Source organism: Cajanus cajan, chromosome 7 (assembly GCF_000230855.2).
Source record: "Cajanus cajan strain Asha chromosome 7, NIPB_CcT2T_4, whole genome shotgun sequence".
NCBI lineage: Eukaryota > Viridiplantae > Streptophyta > Magnoliopsida > Fabales > Fabaceae > Cajanus > Cajanus cajan.
In genome coordinates this window covers 11,545,131-11,568,745 of record NC_138523.1, presented here as the reverse complement: position 1 = coordinate 11,568,745, position 23,615 = coordinate 11,545,131, and the positions used below count along the sequence as shown (strand labels likewise).

Below are 23,615 nucleotides of genomic sequence, written 5' to 3'. Positions count from 1 at the left end.
AGGAGGTACGCTTTTATCTAGTATAAATATTTTCCGCTCTGTACCGAACACTTACTTGAGCGTTGGAGTGCCTTTGCAGGTACCCTCCCCACCCTTGGGAGATATCATTCGGTCGGCACCGAGGACTTAGAAGATCGCAAGGAAGGAGCGACAGGAGGAGTGTTCTATGCAGGAACATTTTGGCGCCCACCGTGGGGCCGATAACCAAAACGGTTCTCGACCTAGGAGCAAGATGGTAACAATAAGGAGTCAACAAGACAACGCAACAATTCACCTCGGGATGCCCCGAGATCCCCCGCGAATGAATCAGAACGAAGAAGGGGCGGAGGAGTCATACACAGCCCGATCGCCACCTCCCGATCCTTCTTCGACCATCGAGCAACTAAAAGCCGAGATGATGGAGCTCAAGAGGCTCCGAGAGAAGGACGCCCACGACTTCTCGGTCCTTAGGAAAGAAAATGCCGAGCTTCGAAGCGAAAATCGTTCCTAGCCCCCATCCTGTGGCACCCCGAACACTCAGTCGACGCGTGACCAAGGAGAGTCGTCGGGGTGGTACAAAGAGACGAAGGCCCCTTGGCCACCTGGCGAAGAGACAACAACTATGGATCAGCAACGAAAGCAAGGGAGGAAGCCATTCACCCCGGACATTGCTGGAGCTCGATTGCCCGACAATTGGAAGAATCTGGCCTTAGAAAAATACGATGGAACCGCCGATCCCGAAGAACACCTCGATGCATTTGTTACTCAAGTCGGGTTATACACTGGTGACGACTCGATCATGTGTAAAGTCTTCCCTACCTCTTTAAAGGGACCGACACTGAATTAGTTCACAAGACTCCCACCAAGATGGTGGACTCTTTCACAATCTTGTCCTCCCGGTTCGTAATACAATTCGCCACAAGCCGACCTCATCAGCTCACTTTGATGGCATTAGTCAATTCCCGCCAGGAAAAGAAGGAACCCCTAAGGACATTCATAAGGACATTCATGGAACGGTTCGGAAAAGTGACCCTCTCAATCCGAGACCTAGATCCAGTGGTGGCAATGCACCACCTTATCACGACATTAAGGCTATGCCCTTTTGTAAACAGCCTGTGTAAAAAGCTGCCTCGAGATCTGGACGACCTTCGGCAAAGAGCTACTAAGTATATGCAGATGGAAGAGTTGGTCGAGTTCAGAAATCAGAACCGGACCGACCTTCTTCCCGGAAAGAAAGAAGTCAAAAAGGAACATCATCCAAGACCTCGCCCTCGAGACGCGCCCGATCGAGATAGAACCAACAGGGGCCCCCGATATGCACAATATACGCCACTCAACGCCAGTAGGACCAAGGTGTTGGAGCAGACATTGGCCACAGAAATCCTCGCGGTGCCCCGCCACGCTATGACTCCACCCCACACGGACAAAATCAAGACATGCCAGTTTCACAAGAACCGGGGACACACCACGGAGGAATGCACAGCCCTCCTAGATCGCATTGAAGATCTCGTTAAGTCTGGTCATCTTCAAAACTTCACCCAACCATCGGGTAGGAAGAGATATGACAACTTCCATGATAAGAGGGAGTCCGGAAGAGGGAACCATGAAAATGCACCTTCGAGGCACAGATCTAGGGAACGAAGCAGGACCCCGGAGAGAAACGGTAGGCAGCAAGATTGGAATCAACCCAGGAGGGTCATAAACACAATAGTCGGAGGATTTGCAGGGGGTGGAAGCACATCTTCGGCACGAAAAAGACACCTAAGAGCAATCAGATCAGTTAACGCAGTAACACAGGCAGGAATGATCCATATGCCGCCAATTACCTTCACTGACAAAGACTTCAAAGGGGTCGACCCAGTGCCAGATGACCCCATGGTCATCAGTGTAGAGGTCAACAATTGTATTGTAAAGAAAATGCCAGTGAAAGAGTGGATACCCGGGGGACGATAGACCTATACACCTACTTTGGAGACGACCAACAAAGGCGAAGGATCAAAGTACGATATGTGGTAGTCAATGCTAACACCTCGTACAACATCCTGTTGGGCCGACCCTCCCTAAATAAGCTCCGAGCTATCGTCTCCACCCCTCACTTAGCTATGAAGTTCCCCTCAGAAGAAGGCATGGTCATCACGCTGCACGCTGACGGCCCGAGAATGTTACTTCGCTAGCTTAAAGGTGCAGCCAACTCCAAAGCCGAGACGAGAAGTCAATGCCATAGGCGATGTCCACCACCAGAGTCCGGTCATAGACTTGGAGCTCGATCCACGAATTGAGGACGAGCACCGAGTTGAACCGATCGAGACAACAATCCCCTTTCAACTCGAGACAAGTGAGGAACAGGTCACGTACTTAAGTTCTCAATTGTCAGAGGACGAAGCAAGAGAAATTAAGCAAATCCTTGTAAAGTACTCGGATCTATTTGCCGGGACGGCGGCCGACATGCCTGGAATCGACCCAAGCTTCCACTGCCATCGGCTCTCCGTGTGAGGAGATGCCACACCCATCACCCAGAAGAAAAGAGGGTCGAAGCAGTAAAAGAAGAGACAACCAAACTACTACAAGCAGGGTTCATCCGGGAAGTCAAGTACTCCACCTGGTTGGCCAATGTGGTAATGGTCAAGAAGGCCAATGGCAAATGGCGGATGAGTACCGATTACACAGATCTGAATGAGGCATACCCAAAAGACGCCTACCCCCTACCACACATCGACGCATTGGTCGACGGAGCAGCAGCACATCAAAGGCTAAGTTTCTTAGACGCCTATTCGGGGTATAATCAAATACTCGTCTACCCACCAAAAGAAGGGAAAACCGCGTTTATCACAGATTCAGGCAACTTTTGCTACAAAGTAATGCCGTTTGGTTTGAGAAACGCGGGGGCAACCTACCAACGACTCATGGACGAGATCTTCCGGCACCAGATAGGAAAGTGCATGGAAGTGTATGTGGATGACATGGTGATTAAATCAGCCTCCACTAGCGATCACGTAAAGGATCTCGGAACGATATTCGATGAAGGCGGCATCACATGCGATTAAATCCAACAAAGTGCACCTTTGGATTCGCTGGCGATAAGTTCTTGGGCTTCATGTTGTCAAAGAGAGGCATAGAAGCTTTCCCCGATAAATGCCAGGCCATTGTTAATATGAGAAGCTGACGTAAGGTAAAAGAAGTGCAACGAATGGCCGGACGCATAGCCTCAGTGGCTCCTTTTCTGCCATGCATGGCAGACAAGTCAAGACCCATAATGTCTTTGTTGAAGCAGGCCAGCAAGTTCCAATGGACTGAAGAATGCGAGTCCTCGTTTCAAAACTTCAAGACAATGCTTACAGCCCCGCCGTTGCTTGCTAAACCAAACACCCAGCTAGAGACGATCGTCTACATTTCAATATCAGACAAAGCCATTAGCACGATCCTAGTGCAAGAACAAAGGGAACAAATGCTGGTATACTTCATCAGCCGAGCATTGCAAGAAGCCGAGACCCGGTACCAACACCTTGAGAAGACGGTCTTAGCTCTTGTGCACACAGCCCGGCGTCTTCGGCATTACTTCCAAAGCCACAAAGTCGTAGTCAAGACTGATAGCCCGATTCTCAAGGTATTACAGAAGCCCAAATTAGCCGGACCGATGGTTGCTTGGTCCATAGAACTGTCACAATTGGATATTCGTTTTGAACCAAGAGGACCTATCAAGGCACAAAGCATAGCCGACTTCATAAGTGAATTCACCCCAGAAATCCTTCCCGAGCCGCACGTCTGGACCCTGCATGTAGATGGGTCGTCAAACCAACAAGGCAGTGGACCCGGCATTATACTGGAAGGTTCTGGTAAGGTGGTGGTCGAGCAGTCACTACGATTCGGCTTCAAGACATCCAACAACCAAGCTGAGTACGAAGCCCCTCTCGCAAGATTAAGGTTGGCATACGACTTGGGCGTCACCAGAATCAAGTGTTGGAGCGACTCACAAGTAGTAACGGGCCAAGTCAACGGCACCTTCCAAATTAAAGAACCAACGCTACTCTTACTTCCATGCTTTCCAGAAACACTAGGACAACTTCAAAGATGTCCACATTGAATACACACCCTGGGAACTCAATACAGGAGCCGACCAATTGGCCAAGCTAGCCAGTAGTAAGAAAATTAGCCACTTGCGCAGTGTTATACAACAAGAATTGCAAATCCCAAGCGTCGGGGAAATTGAGTGCTTGCAGGTCCAACAGGGGGACGACAATTGGATGACCGGCATAACACACCATCTTTTGATCGGGGAATTATCCGATGATCACCTCGCAGCCAGGAAGCTAAGGGTCATAGCTGCCCGATACACGTTGATTGCAGGAGAGCTGTACAACCGAGGCGTTTCTTCACCTTTGTTGAAATGCCTTGCACTCGATCAAGCACATTATGTCCTCCGTGAAATCCACGAGGGCATATGCGGAACGCATTCAGGGGGACGAACCTTAGCGACCAAAGTTATCCGAGCCGGCTATCACTGGCCCACCCTCACGAGTGATTGCATGAAGTTTACCCAACAGTGCAAGCCGTGTCAACAACACGGCCCGGCTGAAGAACTACACTTCATCACTACCATTAAATCCCTCCCGAGTACCTCACTCGGCCAAGGTTGAAAACACTCCCTCCCGAGCACTCTAGCTCGGTTAAGGTTGAGTCATTAAATCCCTCTCGAGTACCTCACTCGGCCAAGGTTGAAAACACTCCCTCCCGAGTACTCTAGCTCGGTTAAGGTTGAGTCATTAAATCCCTCCCGAGCGCTCTAGCTCGATTAAGGTTGAGTCATTAAATCCCTCCCGAGTACCTCACTCGGCCAAGGTTGAAAACACTCCCTCCCGAGCACTCTAGCTCGGTTAAGGTTGAGTCATTAAATCCCTCCCGAGTACCTCACTCGGCCAAGGTTGAAAACACTCCCTCCCAAGCACTCTAGCTCGGTTAAGGTTGAGTCGTTAAATCCCTCCCGAGTACCTCACTCGGCCAAGGTTGAAAACACTCCCTCCCAAGCACTCTAGCTCGGTTAAGGTTGAGTCGTTAAATCCCTCCCGAGTACCTCACTCGGCCAAGGTTGAAAACACTCCCTCCTGAGTACCTCACTCGGCCAAGGTTGAAAACACTCCCTCCCGAGTACCCCACTCGGCCAAGGTTGAAAACACTCCCCCCCGAGCACTCTAGCTCGGTTAAGGTTGAGTCATTAAATCCCTCCCGAGTACCTCACTCGGCCAATGTTGAAAACACTCCCTCCCGAGTACCTCACTCGGCCAAGGTTGAAAACACTCCCTCCCGAGTACCCCACTCGGCCAAGGTTGAAAACACTCCCCCCCGAGCACTCTAGCTCGGTTAAGGTTGAGTCATTAAATCCCACCCGAGTACCTCACTCGGCCAAGGTTGAAAACACTTCCTCCCGAGTACCTCACTCGGCAAAGGTTGAAAACACTCCCTCCCGAGCACTCTAGCTCAGTGAAGAGCGAACCATTAAAATCCCCCAAGTACTTACTAATCGGCTAAGCATGCAACGGTCATAGTCATGGACAGATACGACTCCCTAGACACGTACGGAAGCCTTAAACCAATTGCATGTTCACTCACAAACCCCTTTGTCTTTCATCCTCGGGCTTGGGGGGGCAGTGTACTGGGACTACACACCACCGCTCAAAGTCAACACTAAACACACCTCCTTAGGCCGAGTACCCATCAGGATAATGGGCCGAGTACCCCCCTCAGGCCGGTGAATAGACCGAATACCCCCTCGGGTCGAATAAACCATTAAGCCAACAAATGGGCCGAATACCCCCTTAGGCCGAGTACCCCCCACGAACCCCTTCGGCTTCATCCATGACCGAAGACCCTTTCGACTTCACTCATTACCGAAGACGTCTTCGGCCTCGAGCCTGACCGAGCCACCACCACACAACTTGGAGGAAGACCAAACACTCCCCCTCGGGTCGAATAAACCATTAAGCCAACAGATGGGCCGAATACCCCCTTAGGCCGAGTACCCCCCACGAACCCCTTCGGCTTCATCCATGACCGAAGACCCTTTCGACTTCACTCATTACCGAAGACCTCTTCTGCCTCGAGCCTGACCGAGCCACCACCACACAACTTGGAGGAAGACCGAACGCCCCCCTTTCGGCCAAAAGCTTGGCCGAACACCTCTTCGGTCATACAACCAACCGAACACCCCCTTCGGCCAAAAGCTTGGCCGAACACCTCTTCGGTCATACAACCAACCGAACACCCCCTTCGGCCAAAAGCTTGGCCGAACACGTAACCCACATGGAACAGAGGCGAGATAAGTCACTCATTACATAATGATCATTGCACCTAATTAACAGAGATTAGGATTAACTAAAGTATTACCCATATCCCAAGACAGAAGGCCCACCAGGCCCAAATATGTCACTATAAATACACAAGTGAAGTGACATAAAGGAGGTACGCTTTTATCTAGTATAAATATTTTCCGCTCTATACCGAACACTTACTTGAGCGTTGGAGTGCCTTTGCAGGTACCCTCCCCACCCTTGGGAGATATCATTCGGTCGGCACCGAGGACTTAGAAGATCGCAAGGAAGGAGCGACAGGAGGAGTGTTCTATGCAGGAACATTAACAATGTTAAACTTCAGCTCTAATTAGAGAATAATGTTAAACTTCAGCTCTAATTAGAGAATAATGTTGGAATTAAGATAAAATCCTATATCAATTAAAATAGAAGAAATATAAAAGTTTATAAATTCATTAAAAAAAATACATTTTGAATAATGATCAAAAATAAAATCTTAAAGAAAAAATTTATAAAATAAATAATATCTTATCATTTGAAGTATATATATATATATATATATATATATATATATATATATATATATATATATATAAATAAATATCCAGAATAAAAAAAAAATCATTCTCCTTTTGTTAACTACAACCTCCCTCAAACAAGTTCAAAAACAAATTAAATCCAATAACCTTAACAAACAACACGAACCACACATAAAAGAAAAACTCAAAACAAACTAAACTCAATAACCTTAACAAACAACATCAACCATACATTTAAAAAACTGCACGACCGTAATGTGTTTAAAATATGGAGAATATATAGGAGTAATAATTTAACATTAGACGTAGCTGATGGAAGAAAAGAAGCCCAACATGGCAAATATCAATTTCTGAGTGCAATTGATTGACACGGAAAGGAATCAGATTCCTTAGAGCACGAGTAGGGGTTGTTGGTGCCGTACAAGGTCTCTTGGAGTGGTCAAAAAGTTACATATCACTGTTCCTCTAAACAAAGTTATGCAACTTTCTTCAAACCACTGCTATTGGTGCCATAAGAAGGATCAAAATTCTGATCTTGTTAGCATAGTTTTCAATTGTGACCAAACAACTGAAACTTTTTTCTATGGGACTCACACCGCTCAAACCACTTATCCTCAAAGGTGGTGTTCCCTTGGCTGCATCTTTGGCTGGTTTGATCTATGCATGGATCATTGCAAAGAAAACCTGGTCTACCAAAGTTTCCTCTTTACCACAAAACGAGTGTGATGATTCTCCAAAAACCAAACATGAAGAAAGTTTTAACAACCTTTCTTTTGTGGAAGATGAAGATTCATCTAGCAGTGTTCTTTCTGGGAGCTTGGTGATCCATGAAAACAACAACAACCCTTGTTTGGAGAAAGAGATCATCACTTGCCTCAGAACACAAGTTGAGGGTCTTCAAATGAGGGAATTGGCCTTGCGTTTGCAATTTGAGTTGTACTGTGAAATGAAGGAGCAAGAGTCTCTTCTTGCTGAAGTGAAGAACAAGTTGTCTTTGGAGAATGATCGTGTTGAGATCTTGAGTAAAGAGATTTCGTCCATAGAGACCGAGACCATGAGGTTGGAGAGTTTTGTGGTGCAATACACGATGGTTGTTGAGCAACTTGAGTATTGGAAATCGCAGAATAGGGTGCTACAAAGGAGGGTGCAGAAGCTGGTTAGGGAAGTGAAGGCCAAATCAAGGTTGATAAAGGGTCAGGCTTTGAAGATCAAAGAGAAAGAAGAAGAAATATTGAGAAACAATGATGAGTTGCAAACAAGGGTCAGTGTGATCAACAAGTTAGAGGATGAAGTGAAAGAGCTACAAAGGGTTTTGGATCAATTAGAGGATGAGAAGAATGAGGTTTTGAAGAAGCTTGAAACAGCAGAAGAATATGCATCTCCGTTACACAAGGAAAAAATTCATAGAAAGCCTTTGAAATATTACTTGGAGGTTGAATCAGGTGGTGTGAGTAAGGAGGATTACAACAAGGTTCTCAATGAATTGGAAGAGGTCAAGAAGGAACGTGCAAATGAAGTTGAAGAGTTGGTTCATTTGAGGAGTATCAATGCTTGCTTAAGGGAGGAGTTAGTGAGGTACTATGAGGAACATCAAGAGCATGTTGAGGTGGAATTTGAAGGAAGCTTAGGAGTTGTGCAGAGTGAGTCAGAGCATGAATTGCATCATTCCCTTTTGGAGCATCACACTGGTTCAGCTCATGGTGATTCCAAAAGGAGAAAGTTGCTCAAGAGGCTAAAGAGGTGGGTTGAAGGAGGTGAAAAGGTAAGAGTGAAGCCTGAAATTAAGGGCATTGATGAAGGGCATCCTGTTTCCGATGGATCAAACAAACATGTAGTTCTTGCAAATTCAAGGTTCTGCTCTAGTGCTTGAATCAAAATGCCACACCAAATCGTCGCCAGCAAAATGTCAATATTAGACCATGCTGATAAATGATAATAAAACAAAACATGGATGCAGTCTCAAGTATTTTTTAAGTTGTTTTTCAATCAAAATTCTAAGATTGAAAAATAACCTAAAAAATACTAAAAGAACTGTATCCAAGTTTTTTTATAGCTAATGATACTAGGCAATAAAGAAACTTGGATGTTGGTATAGAAGCAGTGACACTGCAGTTGCTGAAAAATAAATGGTGATGCCATTATTTCAAAATAATTTGTACAATTCTGCAAGGCATGGAGACTTTATTAAATAATGAGTCGTTTTCTTTAATTATGTATCATTCTTTTCAAAACATCAGAATGAATGAATGGAAGTCTAGAATCAATTCTAAAGCAGAAATTACGTGCGTGTTTGAATAAGCGTTGAATCAAGTTAACGCGCGTATTTTTTCGTGCAAAAATGCGATTCCTCCTACTGAATGGATGTTTGGATTTTTTTTCATCACATGATTTTAAGGGTGAAAATTAATTTTGGCTGAAGCCGAAAAAGATAGCTTCTACGTCCAGGAAATTGATTTTGGTAAATCAATTCTTCAAACGCAAATCTAAACACGCAATAAGAATACGCATTTATTGAGACGTGAAACTCTGCAAAAAGGCCAAGTATGCACAAGCTTGTCCAATTTCTTGCTAAATATGACATGTTTGAATTTGAAGGATTATTACATTTAGAGCCGGTTTAATTGAAAGAATAAATAATCTTAATTATAAGGTCATTAGTATTTTCTTATGCCAACTACTTATGTGATATGGTTTGAAACTTGAGTGCACGTTTTGGGAATGACTAGATTTTAGAAAATAATTGCCTTTTTTTTAAGCTTTCCAAAAGATTTATGAAAAAAAAAATGATGATTTCTTTAAAATAAGTTAAACTAAAACCCTCTATACTAGAGTATTAAAGTGCAAATACACTATCAAATGTATTTAACTCAGTTAGTGGAACATTTACGTAAGTGTTATAAACCTTCTTAATATCGTATTTAATAAAAAAATATAAATCATAGATAAAGACTATACAGTAAAAGTCATCAGTATCAAATTAAAGACCCTAGAATATTTTTCTTAATGGGTTAAAAAAATGATCATGCACATTTGAACACTTTTTTTTTTTTTTTGAAGTGTTATTATTTGTAAATCAAATATTCTTGGACTCTCCCTTTTGAAGAAAAAATTACCCTAATCACTACTCTCGATTTGGGGGTTAATCTCAGAACCCTAAATCCTAAACATCTAGTTAAATATTAAAAAAAGAATTAACATATATGCATCATTTTTTTTTCTTCCCATATTTCTTGATTAAGAAAACAAAGATGAATTAATTCCGTTCATATACATAAGAAAAAAAGGAATTAATGAAATGATTACTGCACATATAGTAAATTTATTTTCTATTTTTCATGTTTGGCTTTTTGGCTTTGTTACCGGAGATCTTATATTTATAAAATTTTCTTTCAAACAAATGTGTTTCTGAAATAAGAAATCTCGTATTAGCAATTAATTGGTATTCCCTTTATGTTTTGATTATGTATCTCGCATTACTGGATAATAGAGTAAAGCATATTAGAAATCTCCCACTATATGAAGTACGGATTCCATTAAGATTTTAAGCATATTGGAACTCAAATTCTGCCCCAGAATGGTTTGTTGGGGACATAATTATATCAACAGTCCAATATTCTATGTTGTAAAGCGAGTCAAAACCTGTGATTTCTAAATGCTTCAAAATTGTGGATGAAATCAACCACGTTATCCTCTCTATATTTCTCTCTCTCTTCCCTCTCTAACCAAACCAAAAAAGAAAGAAAAAAAATAAGCTAACCAAACAAAATTCTGATCTCACTGTCAAGTATCAACCAACAATCCAACACCATGGAACTCTCTGTGTTCCACCATCAGCACCATCCTTTGATTCTTCATAGCCCCCTTACCTTGACAAGTAACTTCTCTCTTCCCTACTTATCCATACACTTTTTTAATCCAAATTAAGCTAAGTCAATTTCCATAACTCCACAGGGACACACAAAAGACTTAACAACAAAAGTTCATATAGAATACCATGCCACTGTTCATGTTCTTCCACAAATAAAACTGCTGTAGAACCAGTTACACTGTCTTTAAGCATTGAAGGAAGAAGAGCATTACTCAGTTGTCTCCTCACAACTGGTTAGTTAGTTAGTTAACTATCTTCCAAGATTCTCTTTCTATGTTCCATTCCATGTTGATGTGGCTTGCTTAAAAGTTAGTCTTATGATAGTTGCTGGAGTCTATGCATGTGATGTGGCTGGAGCTGTTAGCACAAGTAGAAGAGCTGTATGTGTCCCCATTATTCTCTTTTGTTATTTTATTTGGAAAATAGAAAGAAAATGAAATGATGGTTCTGAAAAGTGAGTACAAAATGAAATTTTCCACCCTTTTGTTTTCTGCAGCTAAGAGGAGCCAAAATTCCTGAAAGTGATTATAAAACCTTGCCCAATGGTCTGAAGTAAGTATATGTCAAATTGTTAATTGTGAATCTTTCTGCCTTCTGCTTTAGTACCAGATTCTAGTGACTGATGTGTGCTAAAGTCCTTCAAATGGATATCATCATAGATGAATCCCCCCATCTAGTACATTAGTTTAAGTTATTTTAACCTAGAGAAACAGAATCTGTTACTTTTCTTTGATTGGCAGTATTTTGTAGACAGGTCTTAAGTTTGGCTTTTCTTCCATTGGTAATCTTTAAACTTTCACAATTCAGTCTTTTTTTGTTGATTTCATTTTTAAGATGTGTGTTGCTAGTTGGAGATTGCTGTGTAATGAAACTGTGATATCTTCAGGTACTATGATTTGAAGGTTGGGAATGGAGCCGAGGCTAAAAAGGGATCCCGTGTTGCAGTACGGTTGTGACTCAGTTAAATATGTTTCACTAATTAGTGCTTTTGCATGTTATATACAGAGTTGATTCATCAAGTCGTTAACTAAATGTGTTGGATTACCATGTAGTTTGGTTTTTAGTACCAATTCCACTCTAGAATTTTGAAAGGAGAAAATTGTCACAGTCCCATTGAATTGTTTATTTATACAGATACAGTTTCTTTGAATTGTCAAAATAAAGGGGATATTGCACCTGACCTGATTCTTTCTGGCAGAAGATTACTATTCAATTTTCTCTCTTTAATTCTGATAGGATGGCATGGCATATGCATTCATACATACTGACCTTACCAGTTTCTCATCCCCCCCTCCCCCTCCCAAGCCCTGATTTTCATTTGTAAGTGCATTTCATTAGTGATTAACTATTACTTAGAATTCAGAAATAAAGAGATTATCATATTGTAGATCCACTATGTCGCCAAATGGAAGGGTATCACCTTTATGACTAGTAGACAAGGAATGGGCGTTGGAGGAGGAACGGTATGACCCTAGTAACCCTGCCAAATTTTCCTGCATTAGTACTTACTAGCTGTGCAATTATATTGTAATAATCTATCCCCTTTCATGAACCATCCAATCACACTGCTTTCTGGTACTATGGTTTGACATCAAACATGTAGTTCTATAATTGCAGAAAGATGCACTCCTACCTCCACTTGGGGTCAATATTATTTTAATATTAATAATAGACATGTTTTGCCACAATTAGGCAATGTGCCATTGTAGGCTTGATGTAATGTATTTTCTTTTTGCATATTATTTGTTCACATTAACTCAGTCACGCTGAAATATTTACATGTTTATTGCATGGAATGTGTGTTCAAGTCTTTCCTTGTTACATAATGATAATTGATAACACTTGTAGAAAATTCTGGATGATCACAATGAATAATTCTATGATACATCTTTTTTGAACAAATTTGCTTGTCGATTGATGAGGTTATGGTTAAACTATTGCAGCCCTATGGATTTGATGTAGGCCAATCTGAGAGGGGAACAGTCCTTAAAGGGTTGGATTTAGGAGTACAGGGCATGCGAGTAGGAGGCCAGGTGAGAACATATTCTAGGAGCAAGTCTGTCTTTTGTTAAGAATGTCAATTAAAATCTTGACAATCAATAAAATTAAGTATTCAAAGTGCAAAGCCTTATATGTTTTATCCATTTGATGGGAAGCTTCACAGTTCATTGGGCCTCTACAAAGTCTAAGGGAACCAACTACTGAACAACTACATTGAATTGGAACTTATACAACTATAGATATTGTTTTATTTTGCTTTATTTCTGTATATTTTATTTTCATTCAAGTATTGAAAGATTTTATATATTAAAATATTTAAACCAAAGATTTTTCTTGTGCTCCTTGACAGCTAGACCTCTAAGATTATAAATTTACAAGTTGGATGAGTTCTTGACATCTCACTAAATTCTTTAAGCTCAGAAGCTATTATCAGCATGTGTGAAAATAATTTTGCTTGAAAGGGTGGAAATTGTGTAGATTTTAGGTCGGGTCATTCATCAAGCAGTAATTCAGTTAGTTTTTTTGCAGCGACTGTTAATTGTTCCTCCTGAACTTGCGTATGGAAGCAAGGGAGTCCAAGAAATCCCTCCCAATTCAACAATAGAGGTGAGTTATTGTTATCTCTTTCTTAACATTTGTTCCAGTAAGTTGATACTACAATTAATATTTTAGCTGACAAAATAGTAACTTGTCTGAACATCCTTGGTCAGTAGGTTCCTACATTTCAATTGCATGACCGATGCCAACCTATTATTGTCCAAGTCTAAAGAGTTGTATTGGTTTCTTCTCTGATTTCACTGGAACCTTCTGTTGATAAAACATTTTAATCAAAATTTAATCAGCTTGGTTGAAACCCCGAAGCTTCCTGAAAACCTTTGTGCTGTCTAACGGAAATTCACCGACATTGAATGAATTGCTTTAGATCAAAGACATGTTTGAAGAGCGAGAAGTGACCACTTACTTCTAGAAACCACATCTAGTTGGAATGGTCTATTGACCATTTCCACGGTCCAAAACACGATTTACAGGATGCTCAAGATCTGTTACATTTGTATGCTTTGTATGACAGACCATTCTTTCCTGCATAAAACCCCGTTAACCAACACAGTAGTGTTGCTGCTCATGCAGCACCAAGGTGTTTCCATAAATTATTTTATTTCCGATCAAATCCCAACCAAGCCCTTTCCCCCTCCACTTTAACCTATCCCATCCTACACTAGATGTCAGGCTTTGTAATCGAAAGAAAAAGAAAACCTGTTATCCAAAATAGAAAACTTGTTCATAAGGAATGGTTTGCACATTTTAAACATTTATTATTATCGAGGCTCTCTGTCTATTGCTGCTGTCTTTTATTCTTTTGTTCTGCTATTATTTTTCTTTTTAATCTACAATTTTACCGTTTGCTACTTTCCAACTGCAGTTGGACATTGAACTGCTTTCTATCAAACAAAGCCCATTTGGGTAAGTAACAATGTCAGAATTTTTCTTTATTCCTATATATTATAGCACTTCTGTAGTTAATTTCAATGATTGTGTTCCGCAGGACTGCCGTAAAGATAGTTGAAGGTTAATGTAATGATTTAATATTCAGAGTGCTACGTCGACATTTTAAGTGAAGAAAATGATGTCCACCCTCCTAGCGGCCTTTTACATTTCCCATGATGTTAACGAACAGAGCATTTAACCTGTTTCTGGAGTGGCTAAGAAACAGATAATAAGTTTGAAAATTTTGATTGTTTCAATTCAGGACTTGTGTTTGCTCTAAGTTAAAAAGTTCTTCAGATGTGATTACCAAATTGGAAACAGAACACACGGAACAGAGAAAACCGTATGTGTTTGCTCGGAACAAGGTTCATCATGTTGTTCTATCCACCACAAATTCTTTCAACATTTAACTTTCATGTCAAATGTATCACCAAAAGTACAATAATCAGGATTTGCTCAATGTTGGTTGGATAATTCCTCCAAATATCTAAAAGAAACTCTAGCACCAGCAGCTTAACATACACGGATACACCTTACTCTCCAAAATGGTAACCAACCCGTAGAGAAAACCAGAATGTAAGACAGTGCCTGAATTATCTGCGGTAGCGGTGGCGTTTGAAATTGAAGTACACATGTAGAATTCCACGTTCAAATGTGCACTTAAAACCTTTCTTATGAGAATATTCCCATTCTTTGTTTACAATGCGGAAAGCCTGTCATGGAAGACACATGAAATAGGTAATTTGGTTTAAAATTTAATAGCATTAAGAACATCAAGAAAAAAAGGTAGACTTACAATGTCTTCGTATGGTGGCCCTGCATGAAATCTTATGATGCAAGTCTCGCCGTTGCTGCCATCCTTCTCAATTGTGTAAGTTGGAGCTTTTGTCTTGTCTACAAGATCTGGGTAGAAAATGTTAAATTTATACCCTTGTACAATCTTTGGAGGTGGATTGTCATGATCGTAATGAGTCTGATTATATTTGTTCCATTCGTATCCAGTGTGAACACGGTTGAAATACTTTGGCTTCCTGGGCCTGTATTTGTCGTGCCACCAATAAACCTGCTCCAACATTAAGCAATTACATCAGAAATGTTAAATGAGAATATAGTTTAACAAGCATTTTATTTCTCCCTAAATAATAATATATATCATTGAAAGTATATTTATCACCTCCAACGTCAACTTTTTCTACGGAAAGAAGTAACTAAAGCCCAAAGGATAAGTTGATAATCACCCATGCCCTTTAATACAGTAGTTTCAAAAATCCAGAACTTTGTACTATGAAATAAATATTTTTCAATCTATAAAACATGCAAATTTCTAATAATCATAGAAAATGACAAGAATTTGACGCCATTTCGCAAAGAATGAAATTTACATAAATCACCAAGACAGGATACCTGGGAATCTAGATTCACTTCAGCACCAGAGCCAAACACGGCATCCCCATCTTCCATAGCTCCCATAGCTTTCATGGCCTTCATCTCAAAATTATCTTCAGATGGAGCAGGCTTTGATGCCATTGCTTCCTGAATTCGCCTCTGCTGCACTTCCTTGACAGCCATACGTTTCCGCTCCTATGAATGTACCATCATTATAGGGTTAGTCAATACAATTTTCAAAGATATCATCATTAAAAGCCGTGTTTTAAGATTACCAATAAAGCTCTGTCCTCTTCAGGGTCAATGGCTTCCTCATTTTCATCACCGTGAAACAGTTCTGGTGAAAATGAGCCAGCCTGATCTTCAGCTTCTTGAACTTCACCTTTAATGGGTTCTGGTGAAAATGATTCATCTGCAGATTGGACTACACAATAAAAATCAAAGAAATATCAACATGAAATTCTGGATGGAGGATGCCCATAATGACAAAAGGCTAATATACCTTTAACATAATGCTCTGTATCTTCCTCAGAGTTTCTAACTTGAGCATCTTCGAATTCATCTTCATCCTCCAATGGTTGTTCAAGGCGTTGCAAGTGCTTGTGTAACATCTTTGCATGGATTTCCTTTAAACAAGCCTGTATTTACAACGACTTAATAATGGAGTAAATATATCCCTTATTTTAAGAACTAAAAAGTGATAGAGATTACCTTGGCCTTATATATGTGGAGGTGTTTTAAAACTGCCTCCCAGTACTCAACCACCTTTGCTGTACCAGTACGCATCTCTGACTCTATATGCACCTGTAAAGCTTCCAATTCTGCTTGTGTCTTCCCCTGTAAAAGCCTCTTCACATCTGGCTCAACACTGTAATGTAGACCCCTTTCTTCTGCAAGTAGCTTGGCAGGAGGTTCTTCACCACGCACCCTAGCTCGATCAATTGCATCTTTTTTTCGAGCTTCAGCTAGCTCCCAATCACACACCAGAAGAAGTGCCTGTATGAAGATATTGACTAATAAGACTTCAACACAGAACATGAATTATGACATGGCTAATTTAGTTTTGAGATCATAGCATTACATGTTAAGGAAGTCACCCACAATGGCCATATGAGTGAACTGAAACAGAAGAGAAAGAGATTAAGGCAATTAATTTATTTAGGCTCCGATTTGTAGGATAATAATGTTTATATGTTCATCTAAACTACAAACATAACAAGACATACATAGTCACTCACATAAAAGACACCATACCAAAAGGCATAAATACCAGCATGCATCTGTAGTCAAGGATACACAAACTAAGGGGAGGAGAAAGAAGGATACCTAAATAAATTCAAACAGGGAAAAAAATCTCATTGTGTAATTGAATATTAATCATGCTACAGCCACATTTTTATGGAAAGAAATCTTAATCTAACTTCTCAGCATCCGTGTAGGCTATGCTTGACAGAGTCAGAAACAACCTTCTCACCATACTTCCACTCCACTCCTCTAAAATTACATTTATACTAACCACATAACTTTTTTCTATTATGAGTTTATCAGAAGAGAATAGAAAGCACATAAATAGAAAAGTGAAAATCTCACTGCCTCCATTTTACTCAAAATATAACAGTGTATTAGTCATACTCTGCTACCTATCTTAAATAGGGAATTCCAGAGAACAAGTAAATAAGCTGAAAAACGTTTTGCATTTCAATCAACACTGCTACTTTGTACAAGCAACCAGAAGTTCCAACTGTATGAATCTTTCACCAGACAACACCCTGATGTTACAACTCAATAAATGCAACAGCACAATTTTATAATATAAAACCCAAAAACTTCAATACTTCTCAAATCCTCAACAGATTTTAGAGAGGTAAGAATTTTATACTATTATATAACTTCGACAAAAAGGGAATATTCAATACTAAACCGTTTATATTACGGTCATAACTTTGCAAATATTTGTTTTGAATGGCAGTGGCACTATGAAATTAATACAAGACAGTGTTTGAAGGCTCTTTTAGAAATTAAAAATAACTAATTAAAGAACATTATCCCTATGTACTTACCTAACAGTTTAAATTCAAAACTAAAACTTCTTTGACATGATTGTATTCAAGCATATGTAAGAACATGGACATGGTATTTCCTCTTCATTTCTTTAATATTTTTCTGAAGTTGTTAGTTTAATGGTCAGTCAGCTCAAGTGGTTAGATTACTAATCGAACCAGATGTGTCATTTACATTTAAAATGAAATTTTAGTAATATTATTGTAAAAGATATGATTAGATATCTGTAAATAGAGTAACTAAAAATGAGCCCTTTGTGTGTACTTCCTTGCACACACTGATTTATTTTTAGTAAAGCGGAATACAATAATTAGGAAAACTAGGGAAATAACAGAAAGATAAAACCCCTAAAAATCAGCCCTAAATTTAAGCTATACATAGTTACTCTATTTATAGATATCTAATCATATCTTTTACAATTATGTACATATATATATTTATAAACAGTTGGGAAAAAATCATCCTCTCATAAATATACATACAAATCAGTAACAGTCTAAACTATGAAATATTGGCATATTAACATAGACTAGTATATCAATCCGCATTATTTCCCCTTTGGTAATGCAATATTGCAATTATATTAGTAAGCTAACATCTATACATGACGATATATTAATACCTTAACAAAGAAAAATGTATTAAGCTAACGGTGACAAAGAAACTTATTATACACAGAAGAAGAAAAAGGACATATACACAAAAGCTATAAAAAATTCAAAAATAAAGATATTATATACTAAGCATATTCATCATTTAGCATATCGCTTCCAACATTCACTTTGTTGTTTAATGTAGTTCAATAATTTGAGAGTGTCAATATACTTCCTATTAAAGAAATTATATTATTACTAACAACATACAGATATTAATAACATTGAATTTCAGCTGTTTTGGTCTTTTGCATAACTTTGATTTCTGAATCAAATTATTAGTGTCATCCTTTATGCCAGAACTAGATACGATTCAAAGTCATAGTCACATCCGATATTACCTAAAGTATATAGATATGGTAAAAATTACTAAGTAATTAATACTCTGAAAAGTACTATAAAGTAACTAGTTAAACAATGGATAAAAGATGATACCTCCCAATATTCTACATGGGTGGGTGTGGCCCTGTCAAGATCTAGATGCATTTTGATGTCATCACGAAGCTCTTCCATTTCCTTTACCGTCAAACCCTGCACCATGTGTCAAATGATTATGTAAATTGTCCAGCATTTGACATTTAAAGTTGAAAATCTTTAGTCATTCCAAGGAAAATGTTCAATAAGTTTTCAAGGGCTGTATTACATCATACTACCTTTGATCCTTTATATAAGAAACAAATAAAAGCATTTTTTTATCCTATTCATAAGAAACATAGATGATAGACCCACTTACAAATGTATTAATAGCTGATTTCTTTTTATATCCTTATTTTATTGTGAAGTCTAATGAGACGTTCACTCATTTCCCATGAAAGTAGATGCATTCATTGGGCTATTAACAAAATAAGTAATATGCATTGGATGAAAAAATTATTCCTTGAATTACTAGTATCATTAAATATAACCACCACTTGAACTATTTAATTCTATGGTTATTTTAATAAAATTTAAATTTATGACATTATTGATTAAAATTAACTAACTTAACTATTTTATTGGTCTTGAATCTTCATTATGTATTTGTTTCATATAATATAAGATTGGATGTAGTAATTTATCTCAGTTAAAAGAAAGAGAGATATGGATTGCTATAAATCTAAATATTAACCTTGAAAACCATGTACGGTTCATTTATTTCTATATCCAAATCATCAGAGCCATTGAGATGCTTGGTTAGGATATCAATTGGCCTAGCACGCCCTTCACGCAATCTAATCTCCGATCTAACCTTGCTTTGATCAAAATGAAACTGCATATGAAATTGTCTTAATTATCAGATTACAAATACTATAATAACAATAATAAATAACAACAAATAAAAGGAATTCAAGGAAACATACTTCCTCTTCTCTTTTCTCCCAGTCTTGGAACTCAGCTCGTGCACGTTCTCTAGCTAACAGTGCCTGTGAAAGAGAATGTGCGTAAGATAACACAGTTTATGCATTTACAGGGTTGGGAATAATTAGCATATCAAATTAGCATATAGCACAACAGACAGGAACCACCCAGAAACATGAGAAGTAAGACTGAATTTTGCCTCCAATAGATTAAAATGATGATTTATCACTAAAAACAAATTATAAGGATGGAATTACCATTTCTTCTTCATGCCGTGCCTTCTCAAGTGCCCTTTCTTCTCTTCTTTTCTTCACCTTTTCAATTTCTGCCTGCATTATAATTATTAACAAGAACTTAGCAAATAAGTGGCACACAAAGAGAATGTCTAGTTGTTTGACAATGTCATCATAGTAACTCAAGAAGCTTGGGAGGTAAGAAGCAAGTAGCTATAGGAAGCAAACAAAATATCATTTAGCTTTATAAGCTATTGACTTGAAAAAATGGATAACTTTCATGGACTGTAGCATCAAGATCTAGATATTAAAAATCAGAACATTAGATGTACTATCCTCACCAGTAGATATGTCTTTTGCATATATCACCAGGCAATAACATTGAATTTCCTTCAAAAGGAAGCAAATAATCATACTGTATAACAATGAATTTTAGCTAAATTGATATCCTAGTCCTACTAAGTGAATATATATAGGCATCTAATTTGAACCAGAGATGTTTTGATCATTACTTCCTTCTCAAATGATGTTTACAAGAAAAATCACAGGGGAGAAGCATATTCAAACTTGATAAAGACTTGATAATAGATTTAATTCATAAGTGAGGCTTTTAGTCCTTCTAAAGGACATATTTAGGGGAAAAAGCTAGCCTCTTAAAATTAGTGTAATACGATAACCATATATTTCTCTCCTAAAACATACTCTAATAGTAGGAAAACATCAACAATAAGTCATGTATAAAGTTCAAAATAACTTCATTGAAATGCAACAACAACCAGAATACCAGATATTATTCTCATTTTATAGACATTAAAAATATGATAGTTTAAGCCAGTGAGCATCCTGATGTGTGTGTGTGTTGGGGGCAGGGGAAAAATATGCTCCCTTTCATCCCCCTCCATTGGGTCCTTTGGATGGGAACATTTAAGTCCTTATCCAATGATGGGACCCTAGGTTCCAGTGGGGCCTATTGGCTATAAAAAAATTGAATAGTACAAATATCAGCCACAAAAATAACTAATTAGTGGTGGCAAATGTATATTTTGCAGAAAAATGCATACCATCCTTTCTCTCTGTCTCTTTTTTTCAGCTTTAACCGAAAACTCATCAATAGGCACACCTTGAACAACATCACGCTCAATCTTCTTCCGCCAAACAAACCTACAACAGATAGTAATTTTGAGAATATGAAGGCACAGGTACATAAGCACTTAACCACTAATACATTAATTATATTAAAAGTACCACTGTTGATGACAGCTTCTAGGACTAGGACATAACAATGTCAATAAATTTGTAGGCTTAGTGGAACCAAATGAGGCAAAAAAAATAAACAATAGTTGATATATAAAAATTATCTAAGAACAACTGCTAATTAATAATTATATATACCTTGCCCCCAACAAAAGGAAAAAAAAAAAAAAAAAAAAAACTCAGTTTTATAACATAATAACATAGCAAATAGTATCAGCAGTTGGTTAAAAACTTCAAAGATTACAAAATTGACAATATACATTCTCCTGAAAGACTGACAATACAATTGCCGCAAAGTTTTTCAAATAATTTATCAAGTTCTTACACAACCTGAGATTTTAACTAAATTGAAAATTAGAATCACCTGGGAACCTCAACAAATAATCCATCAATAACTAACTGGTTTCTTGGAAGTTTCGTACTTATATTTGCACCTATATCAACATTTTTAACTCCAGAACTACCTAGCAATCCCCTCTACATAATAAAATGCCTTCAAACTGTATATATAATATATCTGCACAAGTTACTGGTACGTGTCTAGAAAAGTTATCACTTGCGGTAGGTAAACAACATGAAACAAGTCTAAATTTGTTAGATTCAATAAATCAAAATCCATACAAACACTAGACAGAGGAAAAAGAATTAGGGAGAAGCAAGGAACTTACTTCTCGTTAAGATTAGAGTCACCAAATGGATTTGAGTCATTTGAATACCCGGACACAGTATGAGTCTTCAGTTTCTTAGCTACTTTCAATGCCTGAGCACAAAATCCAGAATATTCCAACATCAACACACACACCCTTGAACTCAAATCATAACATAAAACACCAAACATGGATGGAGAAGCTAGTCCAAACCCTTCTCTGAGCCTTTTTGGCCAAGTACTGTGCTATTTCCTCTTCAGTGATGTGCCTGGACGACTTCTTCTTCCCACCCCTATCACCACTCTCATCAGAGGTATTATCCGAGTCCTGCCGGCTCCGACCCCGCCGCGATTGACGGTGGCTTCGATGACCCTCTCTCCGGCGTCTCTCCGACGACGACGAATCTAGGCTGTCCGAATCGTCACCGGAGGGCGAAGAAGGTGACTCCGATGAAGAATCATCGGATCTCCTTCGCCTTCTCCCTTTCCTACTCTTGCTACCCATTCTATTGAATTCAGTTCTTCTATTCTACTCAGATTATTATGCTGAGCAAAACAATGACATAAAGTAACAATTACATTTCAGAACAGTAAGGTGTAATATTACTAAAATAGGGCATGCAGTATGAAATATCATCACATCATAGAAAGAATCCAATTCACTTTTCAATCAAAAACAATGCGTAACCATTCAAATGTTCCAACCCTAGTAAATGACCAAAGTGAGTTCGTTCAATACATGGATACCGGTGATGGCTAATGAAGAAACAAGTTACAAAATATGAATTATGAATGGAAAAACGAGGAACCTGTGGCGCAGAAGACGGTTGGCAAGTGAAGACGACGGTGCCGGTGAACGCCGATGATTGAGACCGGGCATTCAAATTTGCATTTCTTTTTTTTGTTGGATTTTTTTTCTTAGTAAATAAAACGGGCCCAGGCCCAAAAACTTAGAGAACGAATGTATCTATGATTCATCCAACGGACTCGGAAAATTGCTTCCTCCACTCGTCTTTGTAAATCCTTATTTCGAAGTTAAATCATCCGAAATTCATTTTTTTTTTTTAATGTTTGAGAAATCCATTTCCAAGTCAAGGTTTGAATCCCAATGTTTCGTTAAAGAATACAAATCCCAAACAACGAGAGGCAATAACTTTTAGTTCTGAAATTCATTTCTAGGTTATAGCTAATTGCATTAAAACTCTTCTACAGTATCTTATCCGAACAGCACATTTAATAGTAGAGTATTTAATTTTTTTTAAAAATAATTCCTTCATTAAAAAAACTTCATCTTTGATAGTCACAATGCATTTTCCCTTACCAAGCTAGTTTTCTTGTGAAATATTTTTGATACTATCATCATAGTGCTTGAACTAGTGTATTATATGATACATAAAATCCTGGATTTATGACTACAAAATAGACCTTGTGACTATCTTTGCTGGAGTTTAACTAGAGACTATTTACAAGAACCATCCATGTTTTCTTACTTTGTTAGGTTGATCCAGAACTGCGTATCATCCTCCTTCAAAATTTCATGTAATTGCTATAAAATTATTATTTTTTCTTCTACAGGAATTTCCTTCATGGAAATTTGATTGTAAAGGTGGTTGAGTTTTCATGAAAGCTCTATTTCCTTTTATTTGAATTAAATTAAATTATAAAAAAAAAACTTCTGGAGTCCCCAACTTGGTCCCCTTCAGTAATATATACAAAGCCTTTATTATTCTACTCAATTATCTTTTCTGAGGATCTTTATCATCCTCTTCTTTTAAATTTTGTTGACTCTGACTACTTACCTTACCTGTTTGTGTTTTATTAGCAGTGAGCTTTTGAAGGGGAAAGAACCAAGTTGTGCATGCAACGGGAT

The 23,615-nt window shown here is 38.6% G+C and overlaps 5 protein-coding genes across 6 annotated transcripts; 4 read left to right on the top strand and 1 right to left on the bottom strand.

Annotated features, from left to right (window-relative positions):
* The first annotated feature begins 846 nt into the window (after nucleotides 1–846).
* Nucleotides 847–1,932, top strand: LOC145949832 (uncharacterized). Its single transcript, XM_083060723.1, has one exon. It carries the CDS (start codon nucleotides 847–849, stop codon nucleotides 1,930–1,932), a length of 1,086 nt encoding a protein of 361 aa, XP_082916849.1.
* A 1,234-nt stretch (nucleotides 1,933–3,166) lies between these two features.
* Nucleotides 3,167–4,613, top strand: LOC145949831 (uncharacterized). The gene is made up of 2 exons (XM_083060722.1): nucleotides 3,167–3,974; nucleotides 4,087–4,613. Exons 1-2 carry the CDS (start codon nucleotides 3,167–3,169, stop codon nucleotides 4,611–4,613), a joined length of 1,335 nt encoding a protein of 444 aa, XP_082916848.1.
* Nucleotides 4,614–7,150: 2,537 nt separating this feature from the next.
* Nucleotides 7,151–9,032, top strand: LOC109788433 (protein CHUP1, chloroplastic). The gene has a single exon (XM_020347159.3). It carries the CDS (start codon nucleotides 7,404–7,406, stop codon nucleotides 8,688–8,690), a length of 1,287 nt encoding a protein of 428 aa, XP_020202748.1. The 5' UTR covers nucleotides 7,151–7,403; the 3' UTR covers nucleotides 8,691–9,032.
* A 1,430-nt stretch (nucleotides 9,033–10,462) lies between these two features.
* LOC109808730 (FKBP-like peptidyl-prolyl cis-trans isomerase family protein) lies at nucleotides 10,463–14,435 on the top strand. Its single transcript, XM_020371848.3, has 10 exons — nucleotides 10,463–10,694; nucleotides 10,772–10,921; nucleotides 11,013–11,068; nucleotides 11,185–11,240; nucleotides 11,575–11,632; nucleotides 12,077–12,151; nucleotides 12,632–12,721; nucleotides 13,218–13,295; nucleotides 14,110–14,150; nucleotides 14,233–14,435. The coding sequence occupies exons 1-10, from the start codon at nucleotides 10,628–10,630 to the stop codon at nucleotides 14,258–14,260; spliced, it is 699 nt and encodes a 232-aa protein (XP_020227437.1). The 5' UTR covers nucleotides 10,463–10,627; the 3' UTR covers nucleotides 14,261–14,435.
* Nucleotides 14,436–14,503: 68 nt separating this feature from the next.
* On the bottom strand, nucleotides 14,504–22,867 carry LOC109808715 (splicing factor Cactin). Of its 2 annotated transcripts, none has more exons than XM_020371838.3 (14): nucleotides 22,555–22,867; nucleotides 21,960–22,291; nucleotides 21,768–21,859; nucleotides 20,907–21,006; nucleotides 19,870–19,941; nucleotides 19,615–19,677; nucleotides 19,383–19,523; nucleotides 18,710–18,805; nucleotides 16,272–16,556; nucleotides 16,063–16,198; nucleotides 15,836–15,972; nucleotides 15,579–15,755; nucleotides 14,971–15,237; nucleotides 14,504–14,887 (listed from the first exon to the last, which is right to left on the bottom strand). In XM_020371838.3, exons 2-14 carry the CDS (start codon nucleotides 22,248–22,250, stop codon nucleotides 14,768–14,770), a joined length of 1,977 nt encoding a protein of 658 aa, XP_020227427.1. In that variant the 5' UTR covers nucleotides 22,251–22,291; nucleotides 22,555–22,867; the 3' UTR covers nucleotides 14,504–14,767. The 2 variants fall into 2 exon arrangements, with proteins under 2 accessions (XP_020227427.1, XP_020227420.1); XM_020371831.3 differs by having other exon boundaries at nucleotides 15,836–15,984; nucleotides 22,555–22,865.
* Between the last annotated feature and the right edge of the window lie 748 nt (nucleotides 22,868–23,615).

What these genes read in the sequence shown, in the direction of transcription:
- LOC145949832 (XM_083060723.1), top strand. Translation starts at nt 847, where the DNA reads ATGGTGGACTCTTTCACAATCTTGTCCTCCCGGTTCGTAATACAATTC.
- LOC145949831 (XM_083060722.1), top strand. Translation starts at nt 3,167, where the DNA reads ATGGCCGGACGCATAGCCTCAGTGGCTCCTTTTCTGCCATGCATGGCA. An exon ending in AGTAACGGGCCAAGTCAACG is followed by an intron (nt 3,975 to 4,086) that starts GCACCTTCCAAA and finishes AACTCAATACAG; the next exon opens with GAGCCGACCAATTGGCCAAG.
- LOC109788433 (XM_020347159.3), top strand. Translation starts at nt 7,404, where the DNA reads ATGGGACTCACACCGCTCAAACCACTTATCCTCAAAGGTGGTGTTCCC.
- LOC109808730 (XM_020371848.3), top strand. Translation starts at nt 10,628, where the DNA reads ATGGAACTCTCTGTGTTCCACCATCAGCACCATCCTTTGATTCTTCAT. An exon ending in TAGCCCCCTTACCTTGACAA is followed by an intron (nt 10,695 to 10,771) that starts GTAACTTCTCTC and finishes ATAACTCCACAG; the next exon opens with GGACACACAAAAGACTTAAC. An exon ending in GCATGCGAGTAGGAGGCCAG is followed by an intron (nt 12,722 to 13,217) that starts GTGAGAACATAT and finishes GTTTTTTTGCAG; the next exon opens with CGACTGTTAATTGTTCCTCC.
- LOC109808715 (XM_020371831.3), bottom strand. Translation starts at nt 22,250, where the DNA reads ATGGGTAGCAAGAGTAGGAAAGGGAGAAGGCGAAGGAGATCCGATGAT. An exon ending in AACCGTACATGGTTTTCAAG is followed by an intron (nt 18,806 to 19,382) that starts GTTAATATTTAG and finishes CACATGGTGCAG; the next exon opens with GGTTTGACGGTAAAGGAAAT. An exon ending in GGCCACCATACGAAGACATT is followed by an intron (nt 14,888 to 14,970) that starts GTAAGTCTACCT and finishes CTTCCATGACAG; the next exon opens with GCTTTCCGCATTGTAAACAA.